A 24,708-nucleotide genomic window follows, 5' to 3' on the forward strand; every position below is an offset into this window, starting at 1 on the left:
TCCCACCTGTTTCATTAGGAGGCAAGGAGGAGGGGAGATGTGTGTAAGGGAAACTGAGTAATCAGGGAGGGGAAGGGAGAAGAAAACAGACCCAAAGGGTATGAGGTCAGAGAATATGTAAACTTTGTCCAAAATATAAAACTTACAATGAAAATTCAATGAAAGATTTATATTAAACAATAACAGCATGAATATGGTTTGAATAATGTTACAAGTGTAGAATCTGTAATTTTGCAATTATGATTGCCCTCAAATACACTCAGCAGTGACCACAGTATACTCCATTTGGGCTTGGTAGTCTATAAATACAGAAACATAAAGTGGCCTCAAGGATCATCTAGTCTAACCACACAACTACCACCCCACTCACCCAGTGACCTCTGAATGGCAATTTAGCACATTTAGGGTACAAAGTCAGCATGTAAACTCCTCAGGATAACATCCAACTAAGCCTTCTGTTGGCATAAATCAGAGAACTGCTGGCATAGCACCCCGCTGATCATGCTGTACTAGTGTGACCACTGCACTGGCATAGAAGCCAGAAATATGCAGTGACAGGACAATAGAGCTTAGCTTGTGTCCTAAACAACCTGAGCCACTCCACGTCCTGAAGCTTGTGTAATGCTAACACTGCCATAAATACCAACACAGTCCTAATGAACTCAATGAGAACAGAAAAACAAACCTTTCTCCCATGCTTCCTACCATATCCACACAGCCAGAGCAACTCATAATACTGATTTAGTCTGCCGCCAATCATAGCTCTTCTACAATCTACATAAACCCAACCCATACCTCAGATAACAGGGCATGTGGTAACTTCTGTCCTGGTGTTGAATGCACTTAGAACATGCATGCGGCAGATGTGCAGTGACTGTTGTGTATTTAGCTGTTCTGCTGTGCCACTGCCAACTCTACTTCTAGCCAAATTCCTGCAACTGTTTAACACACCACTGTTTGACAAGTAGAATTGTACATGAGCATTCAGAAATAGGAACAGGGTTACCATTCTGTGGTCAGCCAATGCAGTTTTTAAAAGTGCAGGAATCTTGATAAAATAAGAGGCCCAACAGCCTCGTTCACCTTCAGGGATTCAGATAATATGCAATAAATTTTCGAACTGTTTCACAGTTGTAGAGTGTTCTCTTGCTTCTGACTTAGTGAATGTCTCTCCTGCCACCTGCTTTGCAAAAAGTTGCTCCTTAGGGCTTTCTTCTCCTAGTTCCAGAGCCGAATTCTTGAATAGTAGTGGTCATGACCTTTCTGTGGGGACTGCTGAGCAACAGGAACGGAGCAGCCATGCTTTCTTTCCTGGGTGTTTAACTGTTATTGCAAGAATGGGCTTCAAAACCTTATCTTCAGAGCTTATGGGTTTGTAATAGTACAGGGTTCCTATGAAACAATCCATGTTACAACAGATCGCACTGTTTGGTGTAGTGGTTAAGTGTGCAGATTCTTATCTGGGAGAACCGGGTTTGAATCCCCACTCCTCCACCTGCACCTGCTGGAATGGCCTTGGGTCAGCCATAGCTACCGCAGGAGTTGTCCTTGAAAGGGCAGCTGCTGTGAGAGCCCTCTAAGCCCCACCCACCTCGCAGGGTGTCTGTCGTGGGGAGAGAAGATATAGGAGATTGTAAGCCACTCTGAGTCTCTGATTCAGAGAGAAGGAAAAGGAAAGGTCCCCTGTGCAAGCACCAGTCGTTTTCGACTCTGGGGTGACGTTGCTTTCACATTTTCATGGTAGACTTTTTATGGGATGGTTTTCCATTGCCTTCCCCAGTCATCTACATTCCCCCCCCCCCCAGCAAGCTGGGTACGCATTTTACCAACCTCGGAAGGATGGAAGGCTGAGTCAACCTTGAGCCAGCTACCTGAGAAGGGCAGGGTATAAATTTATGGTCGTCTTCTTCTTTCGTTCCTTTCTTTGTTGAGGGAAGGACGACGCCAAAGAAGCACACCAGCATTGGCATGTACATGGCATGACTGTATTGTCAGCAGACTGCTCTGTGATTGTTGGGTGTGAATATTAATCTGTTTTTTCCAATTACTTTATTTTGTATTTGCAGAAAATCAAATGTCCTTGGATGAAGCACAGAGCCACTTTAGGGTTATCACAGTAAACGATGCAGGAGTAGGAAAACACTGGTGCGACAATGAAGTCAGAGCTTTGATAAATATATGGTCGGATGAGGAAATCCAGCAAACACTTGAAGGGGCAACAAGAAATAAAGAAATATTTGAGGAGATTGCCAGAAGGTTAATGAAAGTTGGAATAGACAGAGACTGGAAGCAGTGTCGGACAAAATACAAGAACTTAAAATATGAATACCGAGCACTGCAGAAAGACAACAGTCAGCTTGGAAATGCCAGAAGAAAGATGAGATTTTATGATGAAATCAACTGCATTTTGAGAAGCCAGCCTTTAGGTATGTATATGCCCACAGGGGGTAAAACTAATATTGCATTAATCTCCAAGAACATATTGAACAATAAAAAGTGTCAAGTGCTTTACAGAAGTTAATACTGTGGAAGAAACGGAGAGAGAGATACTTCTAAAATCTTGTGGGTGCAATACAAGCAGGTAACATCCCAACAGATCAAAACATTAATTACTACGGATGTAAATCTCTTGAGTGGGTTAACATACCACAGGATCATGTACCCGTCTCTTGCTGGAGGGGCCTTGGGTCAGTCATAACTCTCTCAGAGCTGTTCTGCTCAAGATCAGTTCTTGGTGAGCTCTCTCAGCCCCACCTACTTCACAGGGTGTCTGTTGTGGGAAGGGGAAGGAGAGAGTAAACCACTCAGACTCCTTTGGGTAGTGAATGGTGGGGTATAAATCCAATCTCCTCCTCTCCTTCCCTTCATCCTACCTCTTCCCTTTTGGAGTCTGAATTTTCCCTACCAGTTCTAATCATTAGACCTGCAGTAGAACTGCCATGCCCTGGATAGCCCAGGCTAGTCCAACCTTGTCAGATCTTGGAAACTAAGCAGGGTCGGCCCCAGTTAGTACTTGGATGGAAGACCACCAAGAAAGTCCAGGATCACTATGCAGAGGCAGGTAATGGCAAACCACCTCTGGATGTCTTGCCTTGGAAATGTTACAGGGTTGTCAAAAGATAGGGTTTGAGCATTTTTTCCTGCTTATGACTTCAAATGATCTTCCTCAAACTATTTATTTGTGTTATCTAGAAGAATGTTACCTGTTGAAGAATGCATGTGAATAAACATTGTTTATTGTTGCCTTTTAAAAGATACAGTTACAGATGCAGGATCCTTGAATGTCAAGAGAAAAGCATCCGAAGTTGGTAAGAACTTCTTGTTGTTTTGTTATTCCACTGTGCTGATCAGCTGTTTGACAGGGACAGATTATAAAAGATGAAATCACTGATCTGTCCCCATCTTGGGAGGCTTGTGCTCACGACAGCCATGGCTCTCAAGGATAGACTCACATACCTGCCTTTGATATGTATAAGTTACAGTGCATGCCACTTAGTGTGGTGAACCACCCAATGAATATTCACGTAACTGGAATGTGTCCTTAGTCATGTGACATACTGTCCACACAGCCCTTATCTGTGCACAGTGCAGATAAAGTTGTATCATATGTCCATTCCAACGCAAATGCATTTCTTGATATGCTATCAAACAGGGCTTTTTTTGTAGCAGGAACTCCTTTGCATATTAGGCTACACCCCCCTGATGTAGCCAATCCTCCAAAAGCTTACAGTAGGCCCTGTACTAAGAGCCCTGTAAACTCTGGGAGGATTGTCTACATTAGGTGTGTGGCCTCATATGTAAAGGAGTTCCTGCTACTAAAAAAGCCCTGCTATTGAAGAATATTACTAGTTGTACCCACTGGCATGGAAACAACCTTAAGTGGCACCTGTTAGAGGAAGGCTCCAAATGTTGCTCACTGGAACAGTAGGATCTATACCAATATCATGCTGCTGGGAATAAGTCTCCATGCTGGGCCCTGTGATCTGAACAAGCAGCTTTTCCACAGCCCAGAGCCCCTGACCACAACACGGAACAGACTTAATAGGTATGGCATGCAAACCAAAAAACGTGCTTTGCTTTACATCAGAAAATGATGGAACATGATGGCATCCAAATGCAGCAGATAGACCAAGGAAAACAAGCAAGTTTAACCTCAAAACCAAGAAGAATCACTATCTTGTGCAATAGGAATAATCTTGATCAGAGGGCAATAATATCAGTGGAACATAGTATCTCCATAAGCAGCCTCCCCGGGTATTTGTTAAAATTAAGATATTGGATTTATATCCTGCCCTGTACCCTGAATCTCAGAGCAGTCACAATCTCCTTTACCTTCCCCTCCACAACAGACACCCTGTGAGGTATGTGGGGTTGAGAAAGCTCTTACAGCCCTTTCAAGGACAACTCCTCTATGGCTGACCCAAGGCCATTCCAGCAGGCGCAAGTGGAGGAGTGGGGAATCAAACCCGGTTCTCCCAGATAAGAGTCCTCACACTTAACCACTACACCAAACTGGTATAGAATAAGAATGAGAAAGAGTTCATGTTTCTATACTGTGCATTCTAATAGAAAGGCAATACAATTCTCCCTGTCTTGGCACAGCATTCTATGGGGAAGAACTTGTCATTGCACTGTTGTGGAGAAATTTAAAAAAAAAATCCCAGGGAATATTCTACCAATATTAAATGACTTTAAGTCTTATTAAAATAGTAAGTGATTTCATGCATAACTTTGGCTGGATAATGTTCACAGGGCTTCCTTACCCATTTCAGGAAAAAATGCCTGAGTTCATGTATATTACATGGGTTAAATCAGGTGTGCCTTCTTAGGTTTCAGTATATTGGCCTTGAACAAACTACCATGTCTCAAATTAGCCAACGTTGTTCTGATGATTAAATGCAAGAGTCCAGAGTTCCCTTAAAGTTACAATCCTAAGAACACTTTCCTGGGAGTAAGCCCAACTGAATGAGACTTACTTCCAGGCATACCTGCTTAGGATTGCTCTGGCAATTGTGCCAGATTGTTTTAAAAAGCAGATGACCCCACAACAAGTACATGTTTCATTTAGAATGTGCTCAACATTAGAGTGTGCTAAACACAGGCTCGACAAATATACCGTAAGTTTTCTCTGAAGTAATAAGTATTTTTTCCTTACAGAGCCTTCCCCTGTTCTGTTCAAGAAGAGTGCTTCTGATAATGTAGCAACTCAGACAGAAAGTGTATCTGAGAGCATGCATTCTGTCATCCACAGCCAAAGGACATTGCTAGAGAGATTTTACAAACATGAAGAAATACAAGATATCAATGCAATACATCTACGCAGTGTCCTCCCCGGAGTACAACAGGTTAGTTATTTTTTTTGTTCTTTCTGATAAGACTGTTGTGCAAAATAACTTCCAGAAGAGACAACTACACTAGCAGTGGGCCAAACTAGCAAAATATAATTTCCCTGAATTCCCAAGCCATGCTTCTGCCTTGTTTTCACTATATTATGGAATCAAATGTCAGGAAATTGCTTCATTGTTTAATATAATGCAGACGCATCTGTTTTCATCCTGAAATTATTTCAGGGGTTTAATCCTGTTAGTTCTGGCAAAAATTTACTGAACAAGACCCAAAGCAATATGGCTCCAGTCCATATAATTTCAGCAGTGTTTTTATATCATGTCTTTAAAGTGGCACAGTTCTGTTGCTTCACCCTTAGTCAGACTTTCAAAACTAAACAACAACACTTGCAGTCTAAAGGAGCCAGTGCAAGACTCTGCCTGATTGCACTCTAGTCCTAAATGTACTCACTTGGGATTAAGTTCTATGGACTTCCTGAACATATTTTGCTTGACTGTGAATTATTTAATTATAATCAAACTAAAATCACAATTGCTTGCTCATTTGATAGCACAAATGACTATCATCTTTTTCCTCTAAGATCTTCGGACTGACATATTCTTACACTGTTCCCAATGTTCCATTTTAAATATGCTTTCTAAAATATCTAACCAGCAAGAAAAACTTTGGCCCTTAACCTTTGACTATTTATTTGCTGGGCTTATCTTTAAGAAGCACCTTATCAAAGGCTTTTGAGAAAAACTCCAAGCAAATAATTTCCAATAGCTTAGCTTTATCTGTATTACCAACAGCTTTTTAAAAAGAGCTTTTTGTAGTCGAAACTAGAAACTGGAGTTTAGAGGTGACCACTACTACAGGCTCACCTGTTTTCAGTTAGAAACCTCACTCACATTGTAGATGTAGGTTTTCTATACTGCACATCAGACCGCAGTGTAAGCTAAACTACAGAACAAGCCCTAATGTACAGTACCCTCATGTATAGCACTTAAATACACACATCTCCAAAATAAACACGGTCCCATGGAAACATACATCAATGCTATTGAGCAGCCCCAAGTAATTTAGAACTCCATAGATCATTCTCTGCTTGCTTGAGGAAACTGCTGGTTTACTCAAAGAGGGCAAATGACTGAGCAGTAAATTTGGATTGTGGACCGCTTTGGTTGCATCACTGAGCTCCCTCCCTATTTTTATCCAAAACTTGAATTAAAAGTGGCAGAAACAGCCCTGTCAGCCCAGTCTCATCAGCTCTCAGAAGCTAAGCAGGGCCGACTCTGGCAAGTACTTGAATGGGAGACCTCTTTGGAATACCAGCTGTCGGGTGGTGGGCAGGGTTCCCTCTAAGCTGAGTTAGCCTGAGCTAGCTCACAGTTTTTTAGCCTCTAGCTCACACATTTTTGTCTTAGCTCAGGAAAGATGACCCCGAAGCACAATAATTTATGCAGTAGCTCACAACTTTAGTGCCAGTAGCTCACAACTTTAATGCCGGTAGCACACAAAGTAGAATTTTTGCTCACAAGATTCTGCAGCTTAGACGGAACATTGGTGGTGGGGGCAAGATTTATTCAGCCACCTCTCTGAATATCCTCCATGCCCCCAGTAGGGGTCAGTCACCAGAGGTTGCCATGACTCCCAGATGCACACACACAAAAAAACAAAACAAAAAAGAAGGGAAAGCATGGCAAAAACACATTACTGCTCAGCAGTGTGCCACTTTAAACGCTGTTGAGAATTATAGTGCATTCACTATATATTCACTATAGTGTTGAGAATTATAGTGCATTTAAATGTCAGGTAGATTTCACACACTTTTATTCAGCTAGCAGAGAAAGTGACCTCCACTGAGTGGCACTTTGCACTTCTCTTGAAACATACAAAACTCTTGCATAAGTTCCTGAATGACCTTTGGCCAGCTGCATCTGCTCGGGCTAACCTACTTCACAGGGTTGTTTTGAGGATAAAATAGAGGAGAGGAGAATGACGGGAGCTGTTTTGGTTCTCCCATCATGGAGAGAGGCAGGGTATAAATTAAGTACATAATAAATACAGCTGGAGATGGGCAGATAGAAGATAGGCTGATTGATGGGTGGGAAAGAGAGAAGGAAGCACAAAAAGGTCACCAGGACAGAAAGAGGGAATACTGTGGGAAGAGAGATACAAGGGGAAGTGAGGTACCCATTGCAAGCCCTTGCAGGTTCTGCACCATGTACCTGGCCCATGGTTTTCCCAGGTACTGGCTGCTGGGGAAGGGAAACAAAGGTAGGCTGGTGGATGGGTAGAAAGGAGATAACGAAGCAGGTAAAAGGGGAGAGGCTAAATGAGCTTTCAGGGAAGGGAATGAGGAAATAGCTGGGGAGGAGAAAATGTGGGTACCCCACTTGTATAAGTGTATTTTGCAACATCTGTTTGAGCAAAATGTACGGGGACAATTTCCTCATCTTCACTATGCAAGTCTCACTTCTACCCCAGTGACATTTCATCATGCAGAATGGCTAACAAAAGTTATTGATTGGGAGAAAACAACTTGCTCAAAAACTTACAGGCACATTACACTGTTGCCAAAGAGGAGTGCCTTTTGGAAAAAAATTAACAGGCATAAGACTTGTTCCAAAAAGGATATTACATAATTGTTCAGGTCAAGGATCCACCTGACGTTTTTTCTTTACTGACTGATGTACATCCAGTGCCTGGAGCAAGATGTCAGGATGTCTCTGTCCTGTCTTCATGGGGCTTCCTAAGAACATTTTCCTGAGAAAGTCCCATTGCTCAGATGCGAATAGGATTCTGAGTTAAACACGCTTAGGATTGCTCTCCTAGTTTTGTAAGTGGTTTTGTAATTATCCAGCACTTTCTTTCAGGTTTGCTGATAATAAGAACGAGACTCTTTACTCATCCTGCAATATAGACTAAAATCTTCATGCTGACATTCAGAAAGAATATTTAAAAAACAGAAAACAAAAACTTAAAAGACAGATAATTCTAAACTTAATCCTCCAATACAAGAATCTACAGCTTGAGTACTTCAAAAGCTTCTCTTTTTTAGCAGAATATTTTTGATATAATACAATCTTAATGTATATAAGAAGATCCCTGCTGGATCAGATCAGTAGTCCATCTAGTCCAGCATTCTGTCTCACACAGTGGCCAACCAGTTCCTCCGGATGGCCAACAACGGGGCATAGAGGCTGAGGTCTTCCCCTGATGTTGCCTCTTGGCTCTGGGACTGAAAGGATTAGTGTCTCTGAATGTGGAGGTCCCCCTCAGTCACTATGACTAGTAGCCACAGATAGACTTATCCTCCATGAACCTATCTAATCCCCCTTTCAAACCTGTTTATTCCTGTAGCCAGGGCAGCAAATTCCACAAATAAAATGCTACTTGCCAATTCTGATCAGGTGAAAACATCCAAAATATTGCTCGACACTACACATCAGCAGTTTAAAAAGACAGTATTAAGTACTTTCCAAGGTGAGAAATTTCTACTAGTTAAAGATCACCAACAGCTTACAAGCAGAATTTTCTGATAAACAGCAACTGGAGAAGGATTAGGGGTATGCACCTGCAATGTATATGTATGTGTGTGTATACACACACCCACACACATGCTCTATCAAACCATCTAGTGAAGCATTTTGTGTGTGTCTCTCTCTCTCTGTGTCACACACACACACAAATCCATATTAGGAAGTTGGGAAGAGCATGATTATCATTTAAGTATCAGGAGAATTGTTATTGTTCCAGAAGTACCAGAACAATATTTCTAATATTTAACTTGAACTATATTTATGCCCCTCCTGTTTTGTGATTGAATGGGGTAGGAAGAAAAAGGAAGGGGCCTTGGCTCCCAGCTTAATAGCAGTGCACATGCCCTTTAAACTTAAACATGCCCTTTAAAGCTTCACCTCTGAAAAGAATGGCTCTTTAAGGTTTAAAGAGCAGATGTGCTGCTAACCAGCTGGGGAGGGCTCTTTTCTTCTTGGCCACTCCTGCCTCCATGACAGGATTACTATCCCAATATTATCAGGAGTGGTGTTATCGGAATCAGGAATTGTGTTGAGAAGGCAAGAGTAGTATCAGACATTGCAGTCCAGATACCTGAAATAATGAACATCTTATTCTGTTGGTAATTTCTGACTGCATATCCCTAATGTCTATTCTAAACAAATATTAAATTCTATGCTTAAAAAAATGCCATTGCTCTAACATTTGCCAATATCCTAATGGAAGGAATTTGTCCTTAATAGGAGCCTAATAGTTTTCTAGCTTCAAGCCTATAACATAATAAGAATGGAAGAGCCCTGCTGTCATCAAACCATCTAGTGAAGCATCCAGTCTCACACCGTAGCCAACCACAAGTCATAGAGGCAAAAACTTTCTGTGATCACACTAGTATTCAGACGGTTTCTACCTCTGAATGTGGAGGTTCCTTTTAGTCATCATGGCTTGTAGCCACTTGTAGACCTATCCTCCAACAATGTGTCAATGAAATAGGGCAGAATAGTATTAAAATACTAGTAAAAAGGTAGTCCCTTGTGCAAGCACCAGTCGTTTCCGACTCTGAGGTGACGTCACATTGCGACGTTTTCAAGGCAGACTTTTTATGGGGAGTTTTGCCATTGCCTTCCCCAGTCATCTACACTTCCCCCCCAGCAAGCTGGGTACTCATTTGACCGACTTCGGAAGGATGGAAGGCTGAGTTAACCTTGAGCCGGTTACCTGAACCCAGCTTCCGCTGGGATTGAGCTCAGGTCGTGAGCAGAGAGTTCAGACTGCAGTACTCTCTGCGCCATGGAGCTGCTAGTACTGTAATACTAGTAGTCAGACCCTAAATACTTTTAAAGAAACAAATCCATCTGATTAAAGCATAATTAGTAGGCTTTCTTCCTAGTAAGTACTGCCTAAGATTGTGATCCTGTGCTTACTGAATCAAGAATTAGTTCAGTGAGACTTACTGTATTTTTCAGTAAATATGGACAGGATCAGGCTACAATCTTATGTACAGCTAACTAGGCAGTATGCCTCATCAGTCTTAATGGGACTTGCTTCTGAGTAAACAGCAACCTACTAGACCTGCTGAAATAGATATATTTAAAAGTACCTACCAGGCACAAGAGAACACCTTGTATAAACAGATCCAAGGGGGCAGCCGTGTTCATCTGAAGCAACAGAACAAAGCAGTAGTCAAGTTCACCTTTAAGACCAACTAAGTTTTATTCAGAATGTAAGCTTTTGTGTGCTCTAAGCAGATGAAAGCGTACATTCTGAATAAAACATAGTTGGTCTTAAAGGTGAAACTTGACTACCACCTTGTATAAACAGTCTGCAGGCACTGTTCTACCATTTGTTTCAATGGAACTCAGGAAAGTGTATAGATTTTCAAGGCTAGGCAATGGATAACTGATTTATTTATTTACTTTATATCCTGCCTTTCACTCCAATGGGGACCCAAAGTGGCCAGAATCCTTTCCCTCTCCTCACAATAATCCTGTGATGTAGGTTAGGCTGAGAGTCCGTGACTAGATCAAGATCACCCAGCAAGCTTCTAAGGCAGAGTGGGGATTTAAACTTGGATCAACTGGATCCAGTTTGGTGTAGTGCTTAAGTGTGCAACTTCTGTGGGAGCTCTCTCAGTCCCACCTACCTCACAGGGTGCTTGTTATGGGGGAGGAAGGTAAAGGAGATTTTAAGTCGCTCTGAGACTCTTAAATTGAGTGAAGGGCACAGTATAAATCCAATATCTTCTTCATCATCATCCTAGTCCAGCACTTTAACCACTACACCACACTGGCTCTCAACAGGCCTCATCTTTCGATGTCTCAGGTCATCTTTCACATAGAAACATATATATTGAACCGAGAGGAAACTATGTGAAACTTATATAATGTTATGTGAGATTATGATAGAACCCAGTTAAGCACCCTGTAGTGGGCAGATTTAATGCTTAAATATGCTACTTATCATTCTGCCTTTTATAGCTATGATCTGTCCTGGCTCAGTTTGTGTCCACCACCAGGATTTAAGAGTTTAACACTGACTGGCAGGATGGTGCCCTTACCGCTTTCCTTCATACCACATGCGCTATAAAATGCATAAATCAGACAGGCATTGAGGCAGACCACTGCTATAAGAGACAGCACAATCATGAAATAACACATTAGTGTGAGATTTGCCAAACCTTACTTCTATTCTGTCTCTGAGATCACTAAAGAAAATCCTACATGCTCTGAAGTACTCCGCTTCATGGGTCACATGTATATATTTAATATGAATATAATATTAATTAATGAATATTAATAATAACAGTCAAGATTGGGTTTTTTGTGTTTTTGGTGGGGTGGTGCACAGGGCATACATAAGCCTTGTGGCTCTTTTGCTTACTCGAAGTAGTAATAGCAAATGTGGTTCTACATCAGTCACATATTGTGCACCACTGCTCCAGGGCTTAATGAAAGAATCTAAACTATATGTATGATCCAGTATTAAAGTTGTTGGTGGCCTTACACTTGCAAGCAACAACAAAAAAAGGCTGGCATATTAGCTTTTTAAAACTTAGGTGTGGTGGTCCATCCTAACCGATGCTCCCTCTAAGCTGTGGAGTCTTGTGAGCAAAAATTCTACTTTGCATTAAAATTGCTAGCAAGCATTAAAATTGCTAGCATTAAAATTGTGAGCAAGTGATTTGGCTACTGCATACGTTAGTTTGCTCTGGGGCCATCCATAGTGAGCTAAGACAAAAATGTGTGCGTTGGAAGCTAAAAAACTGTGAGCTAGCTCACACTCACTCAGCGTAGAGGGAACACTGATCCTAACATCTATAAGAACCTAATCCTAATGCATATTACATGCATGAACTTCATAGCAAAAAGAGTACCAGCATTATCCTGCTTGCAATGAAAATCAATCTGCAAGGTGTTTTCATCATCTTTACAAAAGGTAAAGACAGTATCTAATCATGTGGGCCACTGTGGCCATATTAAGAGCTAAGTGATGCTGAATAAGAAAAGATAAATTAGCTTAACAGCACAGAGTTGGGGATCACAGAATAAACCAAGGTGGCAGAGAGATCAGAGAGCCAGACTAAGTTCCAGGGTACCCACTGTGTGACACAGTTTTTGCCCACTATGTAACACAGAGTGTTGGACTGGATGGGCCACTGGTCTGATCCAACATAGCTTCTCTTATGTTCTTACCCAGCTTCACATCCCCACTCTGCCACAGACTTTGGGCCAGTCACATGCTATCAGCCTGACCTACCTCACAGGGTTGTTGTGTAAAGGCACGAAAGAGAGGAAAGCAATGTGTAAGCTGCTTCAGGATCCATTGGTGAGAAAGGCAAAAGTATGAACAATAAAGAATAGAATTAAAAGCCAGAACTGACACCAGACAGACGGCTAGATCTTCATCATGTTGCCTCTAAAGTGGCGATGGAAAGTGCATCAAGTCACAGCCGACTTGCGGCGACCTTGTGGGGTTTTCAAGGCAAGAGACGTTGCAGAGGTGGTTTGCCATTGCCTGCCTCCGCATCACAACACTGGTATTCCCTGGAGGTCTCCCATCTAATTACTAACCAGGGCCTTACCCTCCTTAGCTTCTGAGATCTGAGGAGATCAGGCTAGCCTGGGCGTTTATGTCTCAGCAAATTCAATTAGGATTGGCCTATTAATGAGGAATAGTATGAACATCTGGATATCTCAGTGTTTAAGATATGCAAATAATGTGGCTATTATAATCTAGATGAACCTGCGCAATTGACACACCTGCAATGCCAGGAGTGAATTCAGAAGTTAAGGATTAACATGAGTAAAGAGGGCGGAGGGGGCGGGCAGGAAGATTTTAGGCAGCTGGAAGTGCAAGCTAGAGTGCACCTACCATTAACACATAGAATGCTTCAGGTGGAAGGCAAGACAAATCGACTTTTTTACTAAATAAATAAAATGTGAAGAGCCAGTCTATGTCACAAGAACCCAAATGTCTTAAATTATCTAGAATGGTCTTTGTTAGAGGAGTAACAAGAAATGTAAGCTACAGATTTCTGCATCTGTATTCAAAAGTAGTCCCACTGAGGTTAGTTTACTCCCAAGTATGTATGCCCAGAAGTGCAGTGTTCAGATGCTTACAGCTCTTAAACCAGGCAAAAGGAAACACTTTTTTGTCACTGTTGCTGTTTTGGAATGCAAGTTTCTTTTGCCCCTAATCTGGCTACTTCTATTTAGGTGGGAGGATCCTTCCAGCAAATAAGATTGTAGATGATCAGTGCTCAGATTCAGAACCCATTCATATGCAATGAACTTTAGGGTGAAAACAGAAGTGACAAAAGGAACCAATAGAAGGGTAGATGGGAAGACACTTGAAAGACTGAGTGCTCAAAGCAGGTCCATTTAATACAATAGGACCTATTTCCAGGAAAGCAGATTGCACCCTAATCCAATTTATTCCAGGATAAACTTTGAGTTAGTTAACTTCATCAGATCCATGCTTTCATTATAACCATGCTTTCATATTCCAACAGAAGGGTGCAGTGAGATTTGCTCATGCCCTTAACTGTTTTTAGACAGGCAAAGTAGGACTAACAGAAAACTTAGTGCAAGATAGATAGATACAATAAGAAGTTGCAGAAGGATAGGCAAGGCATCCCAGCTTCCTGTTAATACTCTTGTGAACATAAAAGCATAAACCCAATACATGCAAGCTATTACAAGAAGGTAGATCAAAATGGGTAGGCTGTCTATAGCAGCAGAAAAGAGCAAGAGGCCAGTAGCACCTTAAAGACTAACAAAATTTGTGGCAGGGCGTAAGATTTCATGAGCCACCGCTCACTTCTTCAGATACCCTGTGTATTCTGAGGGAGCGCTCTTTGTCAGGAGCGGAATCTGAAGAAGTGGGCAGGAGTGACTCACGAAAGCCCTGCCACAATTTTTGTAAGACTTTAAGGTGCTACTGGACTCTTGCTGTTTTCTATTATCACAAGATGTTGCATATTAGATGGTGCGAGCTCTGATACCCCAAAAGTTATACCAGAACACTTTTTTGGGGTAGTGGAGTATAAAACAAGAGTCCTGTAGCACTTCAGAAACCAGCAAAATTTATCCCAGCACAAGCTTCTGTAAGTCAGAAGTCATTACATCAGATCATAACAAACTCTAATTTGCAATAGCATAAAATGGAATAAAAATCATCCGTTTCCAAAATGGCACTTGGAATTCACAGTGGAGGCTCAGTTGACTGTATACTGTCTTTATACACAAGCATATAGTTCTTTCCCACACAGGTGAAACTGCTCACCACTTTGCCCTAGCCTAAAAGTATCTCGTAGCTTTCCAGTGAACGAAACGCGTTCCAGATTCTTAACTAAACGGTAGGTTTTGTGGCAGTGGATAAGATCACGCAATATGGAACGGGGCAGTCATAAGACTAGACTTCTAAGATCTGATGTTAACAGCGTTAAGCGCACAAACGTTGTCTGGAGATTAGCTTTGGCCATTAGAACATTTGAGCAAGTACCCCATCAGTCGTATCCAGCATCTCCCCGTTGAGGACTAATTAATTGCACCGCTAAATTAAGAATAAAGCGGACAAACTTCCGCACATGGCTGGATGCACTTTAAGCTGCAACCTACCGATTATCTCCTAGAAGGGCGAGGAAGCTGCCAGCAAGAGCAAAAAGTCCCCTGCTTCTAAGTGCAGTAAAGAGCAAGGATTGATCGTGACAGTTCCTAACGGCAGCTCCTGTCCTTTCCATATTTGCTCGGAAGTAAATCCCCTTCCCTAGCCTAACTCAAAGAAACTGGCTTCCAAAGTCAGCGCGTGCAAGGCGGTAGCCTTTAAGGGGGATGGGTCCTTCCCGTGCGCAGCGAAAACCTCCAGCCCGGAATCAGGCCCTCCACTCCGGCCCCCCCTCTTACCTGTGCTGCAAGCCCACCAGCCCCAGCGTGATCACATGGGGCACATCCAGCTCCGAGGGCCACAAGCCGGCGGCGATGCAGCCGAACACGCCGCACTCCTCCCGGATGCCCAGCTCCTCCAGCTCCATGCTGCCCGCGCCAAGCACGTGTTGTTGCTACTTCTCGCCGCTGCCTGTGTCTGCGGGGCACCAAAGGAGGCGGAGGCCTGGGGCGGTGGCGCGAGGCGAGCTCCTTTACGCCCACCCACCCCCGGGCTGCCTCATTTACATGCACGGGCAGGGGGGAGGAGGAGAGGGCAGAGCAACTTGCCGAACTGTGCAGGGCGCCGGAGAGCGAGCGGGGGAACTCGCGTCCCCTTTGTAGAGCAGCGGGGACACTTTGTAGCCCACTGAATGCCACTAAGGTTAATTCTCCAGCGGTAACTCTTCCTCCTCTCTCCCCCGCCTCCCCGGTCGACGTTTTGGTACGTTCCACTTTCCCAGGCTAGTTGGGCTGTCCGAGTGAGAGGCGCGGGAGGTGCTGGTGGGTCGGAGAAGGCTAGAATCGCCGCCGCCTCCCGTCGCTCCTGCAAGTGGCCATACTGGTGGAGACGTGAGGGGTAGTCGCGCGGGAAGCGTTTGCAAGCACGGAGGTTGGCGTGTGCCTGGAGGACAAGGGTGGAAGCTGCCCGAGAGGAGCTGAAAGTCCCGCGCTCGGTAAGCGAGCGAGAGAGAGAGAGGGGGAAACTTTCTCAAGTCAGAAGGGAGGGGAGTAGCAGTTTCTGCCACGGCGGGCGGAGGCGCGCTAGGGGGCGTCGATGGAAGCCGAGCGCAGATTGGAGCAAACGGAATTGCAGCAGCCGAAGAGGGGAGAAAAAAAAACAAACACAAAGCGGGAAACATCTGCCCGGGGGGGGGCGGGAAAGCGCCGAGGAGGCGCAACCTTGGCGTGAGCCGTGGCCATTGGCGGCTCCTCTCTACCCGCCCCCCTGCCGCCCCCTGCCGCCCGGCGCCCTTCTTACGCAGCCCCGAGTCGTCTCCTCCTCCTCCTCCCTCGCAGTCCGGCTGCCCTCGCGTGCTTAACTTGCTCTTTGTGCCTTCCAGGTGCCTCAGGTCGTCCTCCCCGCCGCGATGCCGCCTATCCCTGCAGGTGAGTGGGGCAGGAGCGGGACGGGGGTGGCGCATCTGCCCCATAGAGCGGTAAAAGGCAGGAGCCACGGGGCCAGTAACTGGTCGGTGTGGTGGAGTCCTGACCGGTGTTCCCTCTAAGCTGCGGCAGTGTGAGCTAGCGCACAGAATTTTCGCCCCCAGCTCACACATGTTTGTCTCGGCTCAGGAAAATTGGCCCCAGCGCACAATAATGTATGCAGGAGCTCACAACTTTAATGTCAGGAGCTCACAACTTTAATACCTGTGACTCACGAAGTAGAATTTTTGCTCACAAGACTCTGCAGCTTAGAGGGAACATTGGTCCTGACTGAGAGGATGGAGTGACCAGTAGTACCCTCCATTCATGAGAGGGGAAAAGTCACCGATAAGCTAGCAGGCAGAACCCTAGGCGAGCCCTTTTATGCTCCTGTAAAAGTGTTTGAAAACAATCCCTTTTCTCCTAGTGCACTCCAAGACCTGATTTAATGGGGGTGGGGAGGAAGTCCCAGTGTGGTTTCCTATAAGTTGAGAGACTTGCTTAAACTGCGCTGCAGGCTGCAAAAAGAATAGGTGTGCATAGCTTGCGTGCCAGAGCTTGTAGCCCTTGTGGAGATTGTATGCCACTGTGCTATCCAAGCACCCCCAGCTGCTTTGCACAGGTTGCTCTGGCAGAGGATTGAGATGGTAGAATGTTGAGGTGGACCTCCGGGAGTTTCCTTACAAGAAGCGAAATGGAACACGCTCCACTTTAAAGGCTGTACAGGCTGCTCTGCTACCTCATGCGTGGCTAACTGAGATGCTGAGTTCTTGCAAAGTTGCATAGCGTCTTAACCTCGCTGGCATCTTATTTGAATTGGGCATGAAAAGCACCCTGTTTCCTTAGGTCTGTGCCACTTCATTCTGACTACATGGTGTGTCTCTGGCATTCTGATGCCTACAGTGATTTCTGTTCAGATTTCACTTTTCCTATTTTTTTTAATGCAAGTTTCATTGATAACAAGGTTTATGTGATCCTGCGCAACAGGAGTGCCAAGTACAATGTAACATATCTTCATCCCTGCTGATTTCAATGTAATTAGAAGGGTATATAGAAATTCTGCATAAAAACCTTTCTATAAAGAAAAAAAAAAACATATGCAGATTGTATGATTCCACGGATGTCTGATATATTATGCACTCATGAACGTCCATGTAGTTAGTAGCAGTGTTCTCTCTAAACTAAGTTAGTGTGAACTAGCTCACAGTTTTTTAGCCTCTGGCACACACATTTTAATTTTAGCTCAGGAAGGATGGCCCCAGAACAAATTAATTTATGCAGTAGCCAGTTTGCTTGCTCAGTTTTAATGCCAGTAGCTCATGAAGTAGAATTTTTGCTCACATGACTTCACAGCTTAGAATGCAGGAGTGGTTATAACTTGCGGTTATGCAGTGAAATAAACAGTCATGTGATCATCTTATGGTGATCTAGTGCACATGCTGTCGGCACAGTTTTTAATTCCATGAGGGTAGCTGCACTAGGGACTGCCTCTCCCCATATGTTCCCCAGAGAGCACTGAGATCTAGCTCTCAAAATCTTTTAAAAATCCCTGGGCCAAGAGAGGCTAGACTGAAGACAACCAGGGAGCAAGCCTTTTCAGCAATGGCCCCTCGATGGTGGAATCAACTTCCAGAGACAGTGCGAGCCCTGCGGGACCTGAATCAGTTCCGCAGGGCTTGCAAAACCATTCTCTTTCAGCTTGCTTTTAATTCAGAACCCGGCTAAACTGACAAATAGCCACCTAGCCATCTATGTATGATTGTGAACTATAGCACCTTAACTTAATTTTAATCCATAACAACTGTTTTATTTATTTTAATTAACCTATGTAATTGAATTGTATTTAAATTTGTTTTGTCTAGATTGTATTTTAAATCATGGTATTCCATTTCTGTGAGCTGCCCTGAGCCCGCCTCTGGCGGGGGAGGGCGGGATATAAAAATAAATTTACTTTACTTTGCTTACTTACTAGTCTGCTGCAGCAGAAATCAACAGGATTCTTGTAGCAATTTAGAGGCTAGCAAAACTTTATTCCAGCAGAAGCTTTTGCAGGGTCTACAGCCCACTTCAGCAGTTGCTTTTGGCAGGGATGTAGCCAGGATTTTTAGGCCAAAGGGCTTTTCAGTAATTTCCGGGGGGGGCACTCAATTTTTTTAAAAGCTCCCCCACCTAAAAAATTCTGGCCATGCCCTTAACAAGTGGCCTCCCCAGCTGGGTTTTCCTGCTTTTGCAGCCAGCTTTGAAGCACCCACAGCCTTTCGTTCTCCCGTTTTGCTTGGCCAAGAGGGGGGGGGGAGGTGAGGCCAGTAGGTCAGGTTTTCCTGCTTTTGCATCTGACCACTACCAGTTGGGAGGGCTTGATGGGAAGTTGGGGCCAGGGCTCTCAGTGGATCCTTGGTATGCATTTGTTTCATGTGGGAGGTCTGAGGGAAAGAATACAAATAGGTAGGTTTCTAATCAGGTGAACTAGAGACCATATGCTAATTACTGCCAAGTAAATTAACACCTTTACTGGGTATAACGGCTTTGACTTGCCACCCATTAGTTATTAAGTACCTGGGCATAACTGATGAATAGTCTCTATAGCTGCCCTGATTAGCCTTGAATTCTATGTAATCATTGCTGTCTACTTACTCCATTTTGCAGCCCCTTGACCTTGTGGGCACCCGTGTGCATGTTCATAACTTCCTCCGCAAAATATATAGTGAGGATTCACTTGTAGTCCCTGAAGAAGTTGGCTCTACTCTATGAAAGATTCATCTGGAATAGGATCTGTGCTAAGTTTTTAAATGTATCACTGTATTCCCATTTTTTTTTGCTATAGCAGACTAACACAGCCATCCCTCAGAAATGGTGATAAACACACCTGCAAATTCATTCATGTATTCTTGTCAAGGAGTCATTATTGGTGGTGGTTAGCTATTAAATTGCTGTTTGGGTTTGCTTCTGTTGAAAACAGACTCATTAAGTTGTAAAAATGAAGTTTGGTGATATGTAAGAAAAAAATGTAGAAACACGACTTTATAAAACGAATGTAGCTTAAAGTGTAACATCAGCTGAGTTGGAACATGTTTAAAACTTCTAGTAAATTGGTAGAGATTGTATTTCTAAAGAAAATCTAAGTTGTTTTTTAAAATTTCTAATTGGAAACAATGCTACTTATTTACAAACTATGTTCAAGATGACAGCAAAGTAGAAAAACAAACTTGAAGGACATGAGTAATCAAACTCTCGCTTTGAACAGCTCCAGGAGGCTAGCTAGATTGCAATGCAAGAACTAGATTCAGATTACTTAGAGACCAACAAAATTTTCGGGGTATAAACTTTCGAGGTGAAAGCTTTCAAAGTTCCTTTTGTCAGATGCCAAGGAGCTGCTGGTCTTGAGTCTAGGTCTCTGTGCTGCTATCAGACAGCGTTGTGTATACTGCATTGGTGTGTGCCTCTTGTATTGGAACTGAATAAAATTTTCAGGCTAAATAACTAAGATTTTGGATCCAATATCTGTCTGTAGTTGTGTGAACGCTTAACCCTAGTCCTTTAAAATTATCGTAAGAACAGTTTGTGTGAAACAGAAGCACGACTCTTTGTTTTACTTTCCATGGCTTTTGTAACATGCAAAGTCAGTGGGAAACGTAACAGAGAAGTTCACGAACCCAAGAGTTTCATAGGGCAAGAAGTTCTAAAGTCCTACTTCAGATGCCACAAGAGGGGGGAGGCATATGTGCAGCTCGCTTACAACACATGGAGCAAGGTCCTGTGCAAAGATTGATCTGATGCTCTATGCAGTTTTAAATATTTGCTCATTTTTATTGCTAACAACAATAATGAAAAATTCTGAATCAAGTTATGCTTACTGCTAATATGCACATTATTAAACATCTATTTCAGGTGTGCTTAAAATGGTGTATAATTTAGATCATACAAAAGCAATTTCTTTAAACTTTACCAGAAGTCTAAAAACAACAAAACCAGCAAAGGAATAAACAGTTTACAATAAATAAATGGTGTCAGGTAACAGGCACTATCATTCATCAATACAAATCAAAGTCCTTTCCAAAAACGAAAGTTCTTAGCTCAGTCTGGGAGACCTGTAGGGATAATACCAAATTTATTTCCAGGATGAGGAAGTTTTATACTCTGGTACTGGAGACCTGCAGTTGAAACGGAGTCTGTGATATCTCATTGATGTCTTAGAATAAAATGTAATTGGAGACAATGAAGAGATTGCTTCCCTCCCCCCCAACTTTAGTGCTTCATTCTGGTTATCTCTGTTTATTCTCCTAAGCATTCCTGATATCTCAAAATTGATTTCAGAACCTAGTAACTTATATTACTTTTGTTCTGCCTTAGAGCTAAAACTTGGCAAAAAAATAAATGAGGGCAAAACAAAAGAGGTTTATGAATTGCCAAGTCTCCCAGGATGTGTTCTGATGCAATCAAAAGACCAGATAACAGCTGGGAATGCAGCTAGAAAAGATATCATGGAAGGGAAGGCCACTATCTCGAATGCAACAACAAGCTGTGTGTTCCAGTTGCTTCAAGAATCTGGTAAGCTGTGCGGAGTTGGACTGGAAAGCATAACTGTTTGCTGGAAAGCTATTTACAGCTATAAAGATACAATCTAGACTTTTCTACCTGGGAAGATGTACACACACCATGATGGTAATGGGAAAGTAACTGAGAGGTTACTTTATCCTTCAGTTTTGGAAAGATTGCTAATGTACAGTTCATATTACCAGACATGTGATATAATTAATAATTTTCTCTTTACCACAGTTTTGGAAAAAAGACACAAAGATTATTTTTATTTATTTATTTTTTGAATTGGTGGTTCCTCAAAAACAAATAACACTTTAGTACTCAGGACTTTTGTTGTAGAAAAAGTCCCATCAGGAAATCTTTTGCATATTAAACCACACCCCGACATCACTATTGTTTCATACAGGACTTTTTGTAGAAAAAGCCCAGCAGGAACTCATTTGCATTTAGGCCACACCCCCTTACACCAAAACAACTGGAACTGCGTTCTGTGTGTTCCTGATAAAAAAACGCCCTGTTAGTACTTATTATGGTCTCTGTTCCTCGGGCCAAATGGCTTCCAAAGAATGTTTTAGCTATTGCTTGTGCAGTCCTTCCTTTGCTCTCTTATTTTCATATCCCACTTCTATCTATATATCACTTCAGATCTGCAATCCTTTTCCCTCTTAGGAGTTGTCAGATCTCAAACACTCTGAATCCTAACAATTTTAAACCGCCTTTTTTTGTTATAAAGATCAACAAGCATGAGTGTTTGCCTTGAAACCATTAAGATGAAGTAGTGTTGAGCATTCAGTACTTATAAATACATGAATTTAAAAAAATCCTATTTTAAGAATTGTGTAGAGTTCAGAATATTCTGAAATCCCTTCTCTTAACCGCCAGCCCAATACAGGAAAAATATAATTCAGTCAAAGGAGAATTTACAAAAGACACAACAGTAAACCTGACACTTCCTAATGTTATCAGTAATATCTATCCCACTTCACAAATCTCTACCAGACTAGCCCAGCCATTTCTGTATTCGTTCTCTGGATCCTTCTACCCGCTCCATCTTTTTTTCGTCTTCATCCTCTCTAACGTAACCCTTTTCAATCACATCATCTTGTCTGCCCAGAACACTTGACTCCCAGGGTTCTCATGCTCTCTCAATCTGTCACTCCACTTCTCTCTTACATACACATACTCCCCACTTTCTAGACAGCCTCCTTGCCTTTTAAACCTCCTATCAAGAATGGCATACATAATTAATAGCATTTTAGGGTGCTACATACAGACCTTGCATGCATTATGTCAAGTTGGCATTAATTGTTCCAGCTACACTTACTGAATAAGCCCCAGTGCAGCCAGTGGCATTTCTGCTTATACATGATTAGGATTGGCACTGCAAGTTGAGTGCGATTTCAGTATTCTTGGATACTACAGCTACACTGTGAAATTGAGTGGGTTTTTTTTTTAAGCTTTGGTGTATTTTGTAGCTTTTTAGACTTGCTGAACTTTGCTCTGAATCTATGAGACTTGTTACCTTGCACTTCATGCTAATAGTGTCATTATTAGCCAAAGGACATATCTTTTTTTTTCTTATCAGTTGCCCAAAATTGCCTAACTCTTACATCATTTATCAGAATTATCCCTGTGGTTAAAAATTAACCTTTTGGAGCCCTTTCTCCTGTTTCAAAATATGTCCCATCCATGGTTCTAACTACTGGAATGCATTTTCCACAGTGGCAAAAATATACCTAAGTCTTCATCCCATTCTCTTGTGTATATATTAGTTTTGTCTGGTTTTCAAGAAAGTTATTTAAATATCAGTCTGTTGTTTCAAGCGCCCCACAAAATCACAACAGCATAACTTCAGCAGTAACTTGAATAACAAAATGCAAGTAGAAATAATATGGGAAGGAAAGGGGAATGGAAAAACAAAATTGGGCATATGAAGCTTGAGTTGAAGTAACTTCATATATCATCCAGAGATGAAGGAGGCAAGGTGTGTATGTCATCCTCTAGAGATATCTTGATAGTAGTCTTCATTGAAGAATAGTTCAACCCCTGTTCTGGGCTTCAGATAGTTACTCACAGTAGTGCTGCAAAACCGAAGGTGAATGTTTTTTGGGAATGCGAAGACAGGCTTTAGAAAGAAGCTGCTCAGTGCAGAAGCTTTGTTCTAAAAAGTGCTTGCTCCTTGTCAAAGATCTGGGATATCTGAATATTTTTCGGTAGCCTGGATTGCCACGTGGAATCAATACCTTTGGATCCGAACAGGTTTAGTGAACATGAAGTACTAGTATCAACTTGCATAGAAGGCTAAAATCCTCTTAGTCATGAGCCACTGACTGCAATGGGAAATGAGAAAAGCTTGCATAGAGAAGAGAAAGATGAAACTCTAAATATTTATTTAGATAGTTATGCCCCACCTTGGGACTGAAAGCTGCTCACAACACCGTTCTCCTTTGCTCCATTTTATCCTGTTGTGAGGCAGATTAGGCTGTGAGGAATGTCATTGGCCCAGAGTCACCCAGTGAACTTCCATGTCAGAATGAGGATTCAAGCCAAACTCTAGTCTGATCCTCTAACTGGTAATCAGTCTTTCTTAAGGTGGTGTGGCTAGTTACTGGATTTCAAATTCTTTTCCCTTTCTTTTCTGTTCATGTGAAACTCAAGTTTGTTCTTTCTGCAATTGCCATGCAATGTTACCCTTGTACTTTGAATGCTTATAGCCCTGAAATGAATGGAAATCTGGTGTGTAGACTTTTCTCACAGTGATTGTTCTCTTCCATGATCACAGTAGTGTATCAGTCTCATCCCTCAGGTACACTGGCTAGATAGGCTGCTCTCCATAGCATCTTCTTATAGTTAATCAGAGTCTTTGGGATGTGACCATAAAGATTATATTGTTAATGAGCTTGCACTGGTTATTATCTCTGTATCCCTGCTGCTTTTCACTTCGTGCAGGGACAAATACCCGTGTCAAGCTTTTGAAACTTTTTTTTCTGTGGTGGAATTACGAGTGATCTTTTGTTTACACTTCAAAGTGCTGCTGTGCTCCTCTACAACTGAATTTATAACAAGTCATGTTACTTTCCAGGGATTAAAACAGCTTTTGTGAGAAAGCATAGCAATACAGCATTCATAGCTGCTCACTGTGAAATGATTCCAATTGAATGGGTTTGCAGAAGAATTGCAACAGGTTCTTTCCTGAAGAGAAATCCTGGTGTTAAGGAAGGCTACCGATTTTACCCACCTAAAATTGAGATGTTTTATAAGGTAGGTAAAGTAGATGAGATTTGGTTTTAATAGTGACCATGTGACAACATTGAGCAAGACAGCCTAACACGATGGAGATGCCAAAGGTTGATTCTTGCACACTAGAAATATGGTAATGCTGAATTCCCAAGACAGATCTCTCAGAGGAGCAGTATATTTAACAAGAAGCTTCTGTTTGACTGAAAAAAAGGAGTGTGTTTGTGTCCTGTAAGCGTCTGTTTGTATTGATGTCAAAATCAGAACTCAGAAAACTTAATCTGACACTGGCTTTTGTAGTTGGCTAGGCAAAACAGCCTTTTGATAAAAAGTTAGGATTTGGTTTAAATAAACTTACTTAACACATCAGGTATTCAGGAGAAAATAAAATGTTATAGTCAGGGTTCTTAATAGCCTGACCAACCATGAAAGCATTTTGGACTCATCCCTAAGTCACTGAAGTAATAATGAAGTAGAATCCCAAATGTTAGGCAGATTATGGTGGGAAAAGATTTTTTTG

The 24,708-nt window shown here is 42.4% G+C and overlaps 1 protein-coding gene across 1 annotated transcript in view; it reads left to right on the forward strand.

The window, feature by feature from the left end:
- The window catches only part of PAICS (phosphoribosylaminoimidazole carboxylase and phosphoribosylaminoimidazolesuccinocarboxamide synthase), a 48,692-nt gene that overhangs the window by 18,736 nt on the left and 5,248 nt on the right, over window positions 1-24,708 (forward strand). Inside the window, exons 8-14 of the mRNA XM_060247365.1 lie at window positions 2,067-2,426; window positions 3,255-3,308; window positions 5,158-5,345; window positions 15,116-15,451; window positions 16,331-16,376; window positions 20,763-20,960; window positions 24,034-24,212. Of these exons, the coding sequence (XP_060103348.1) occupies window positions 2,067-2,426; window positions 3,255-3,308; window positions 5,158-5,345; window positions 15,116-15,451; window positions 16,331-16,376; window positions 20,763-20,960; window positions 24,034-24,212 (1,361 nt within the window). The remainder of the gene's footprint in view (window positions 1-2,066; window positions 2,427-3,254; window positions 3,309-5,157; window positions 5,346-15,115; window positions 15,452-16,330; window positions 16,377-20,762; window positions 20,961-24,033; window positions 24,213-24,708) is intronic.

Source organism: Heteronotia binoei, chromosome 9, assembly GCF_032191835.1.
Source record: "Heteronotia binoei isolate CCM8104 ecotype False Entrance Well chromosome 9, APGP_CSIRO_Hbin_v1, whole genome shotgun sequence".
Classification (NCBI taxonomy): Eukaryota; Metazoa; Chordata; class Lepidosauria; order Squamata; family Gekkonidae; genus Heteronotia; species Heteronotia binoei.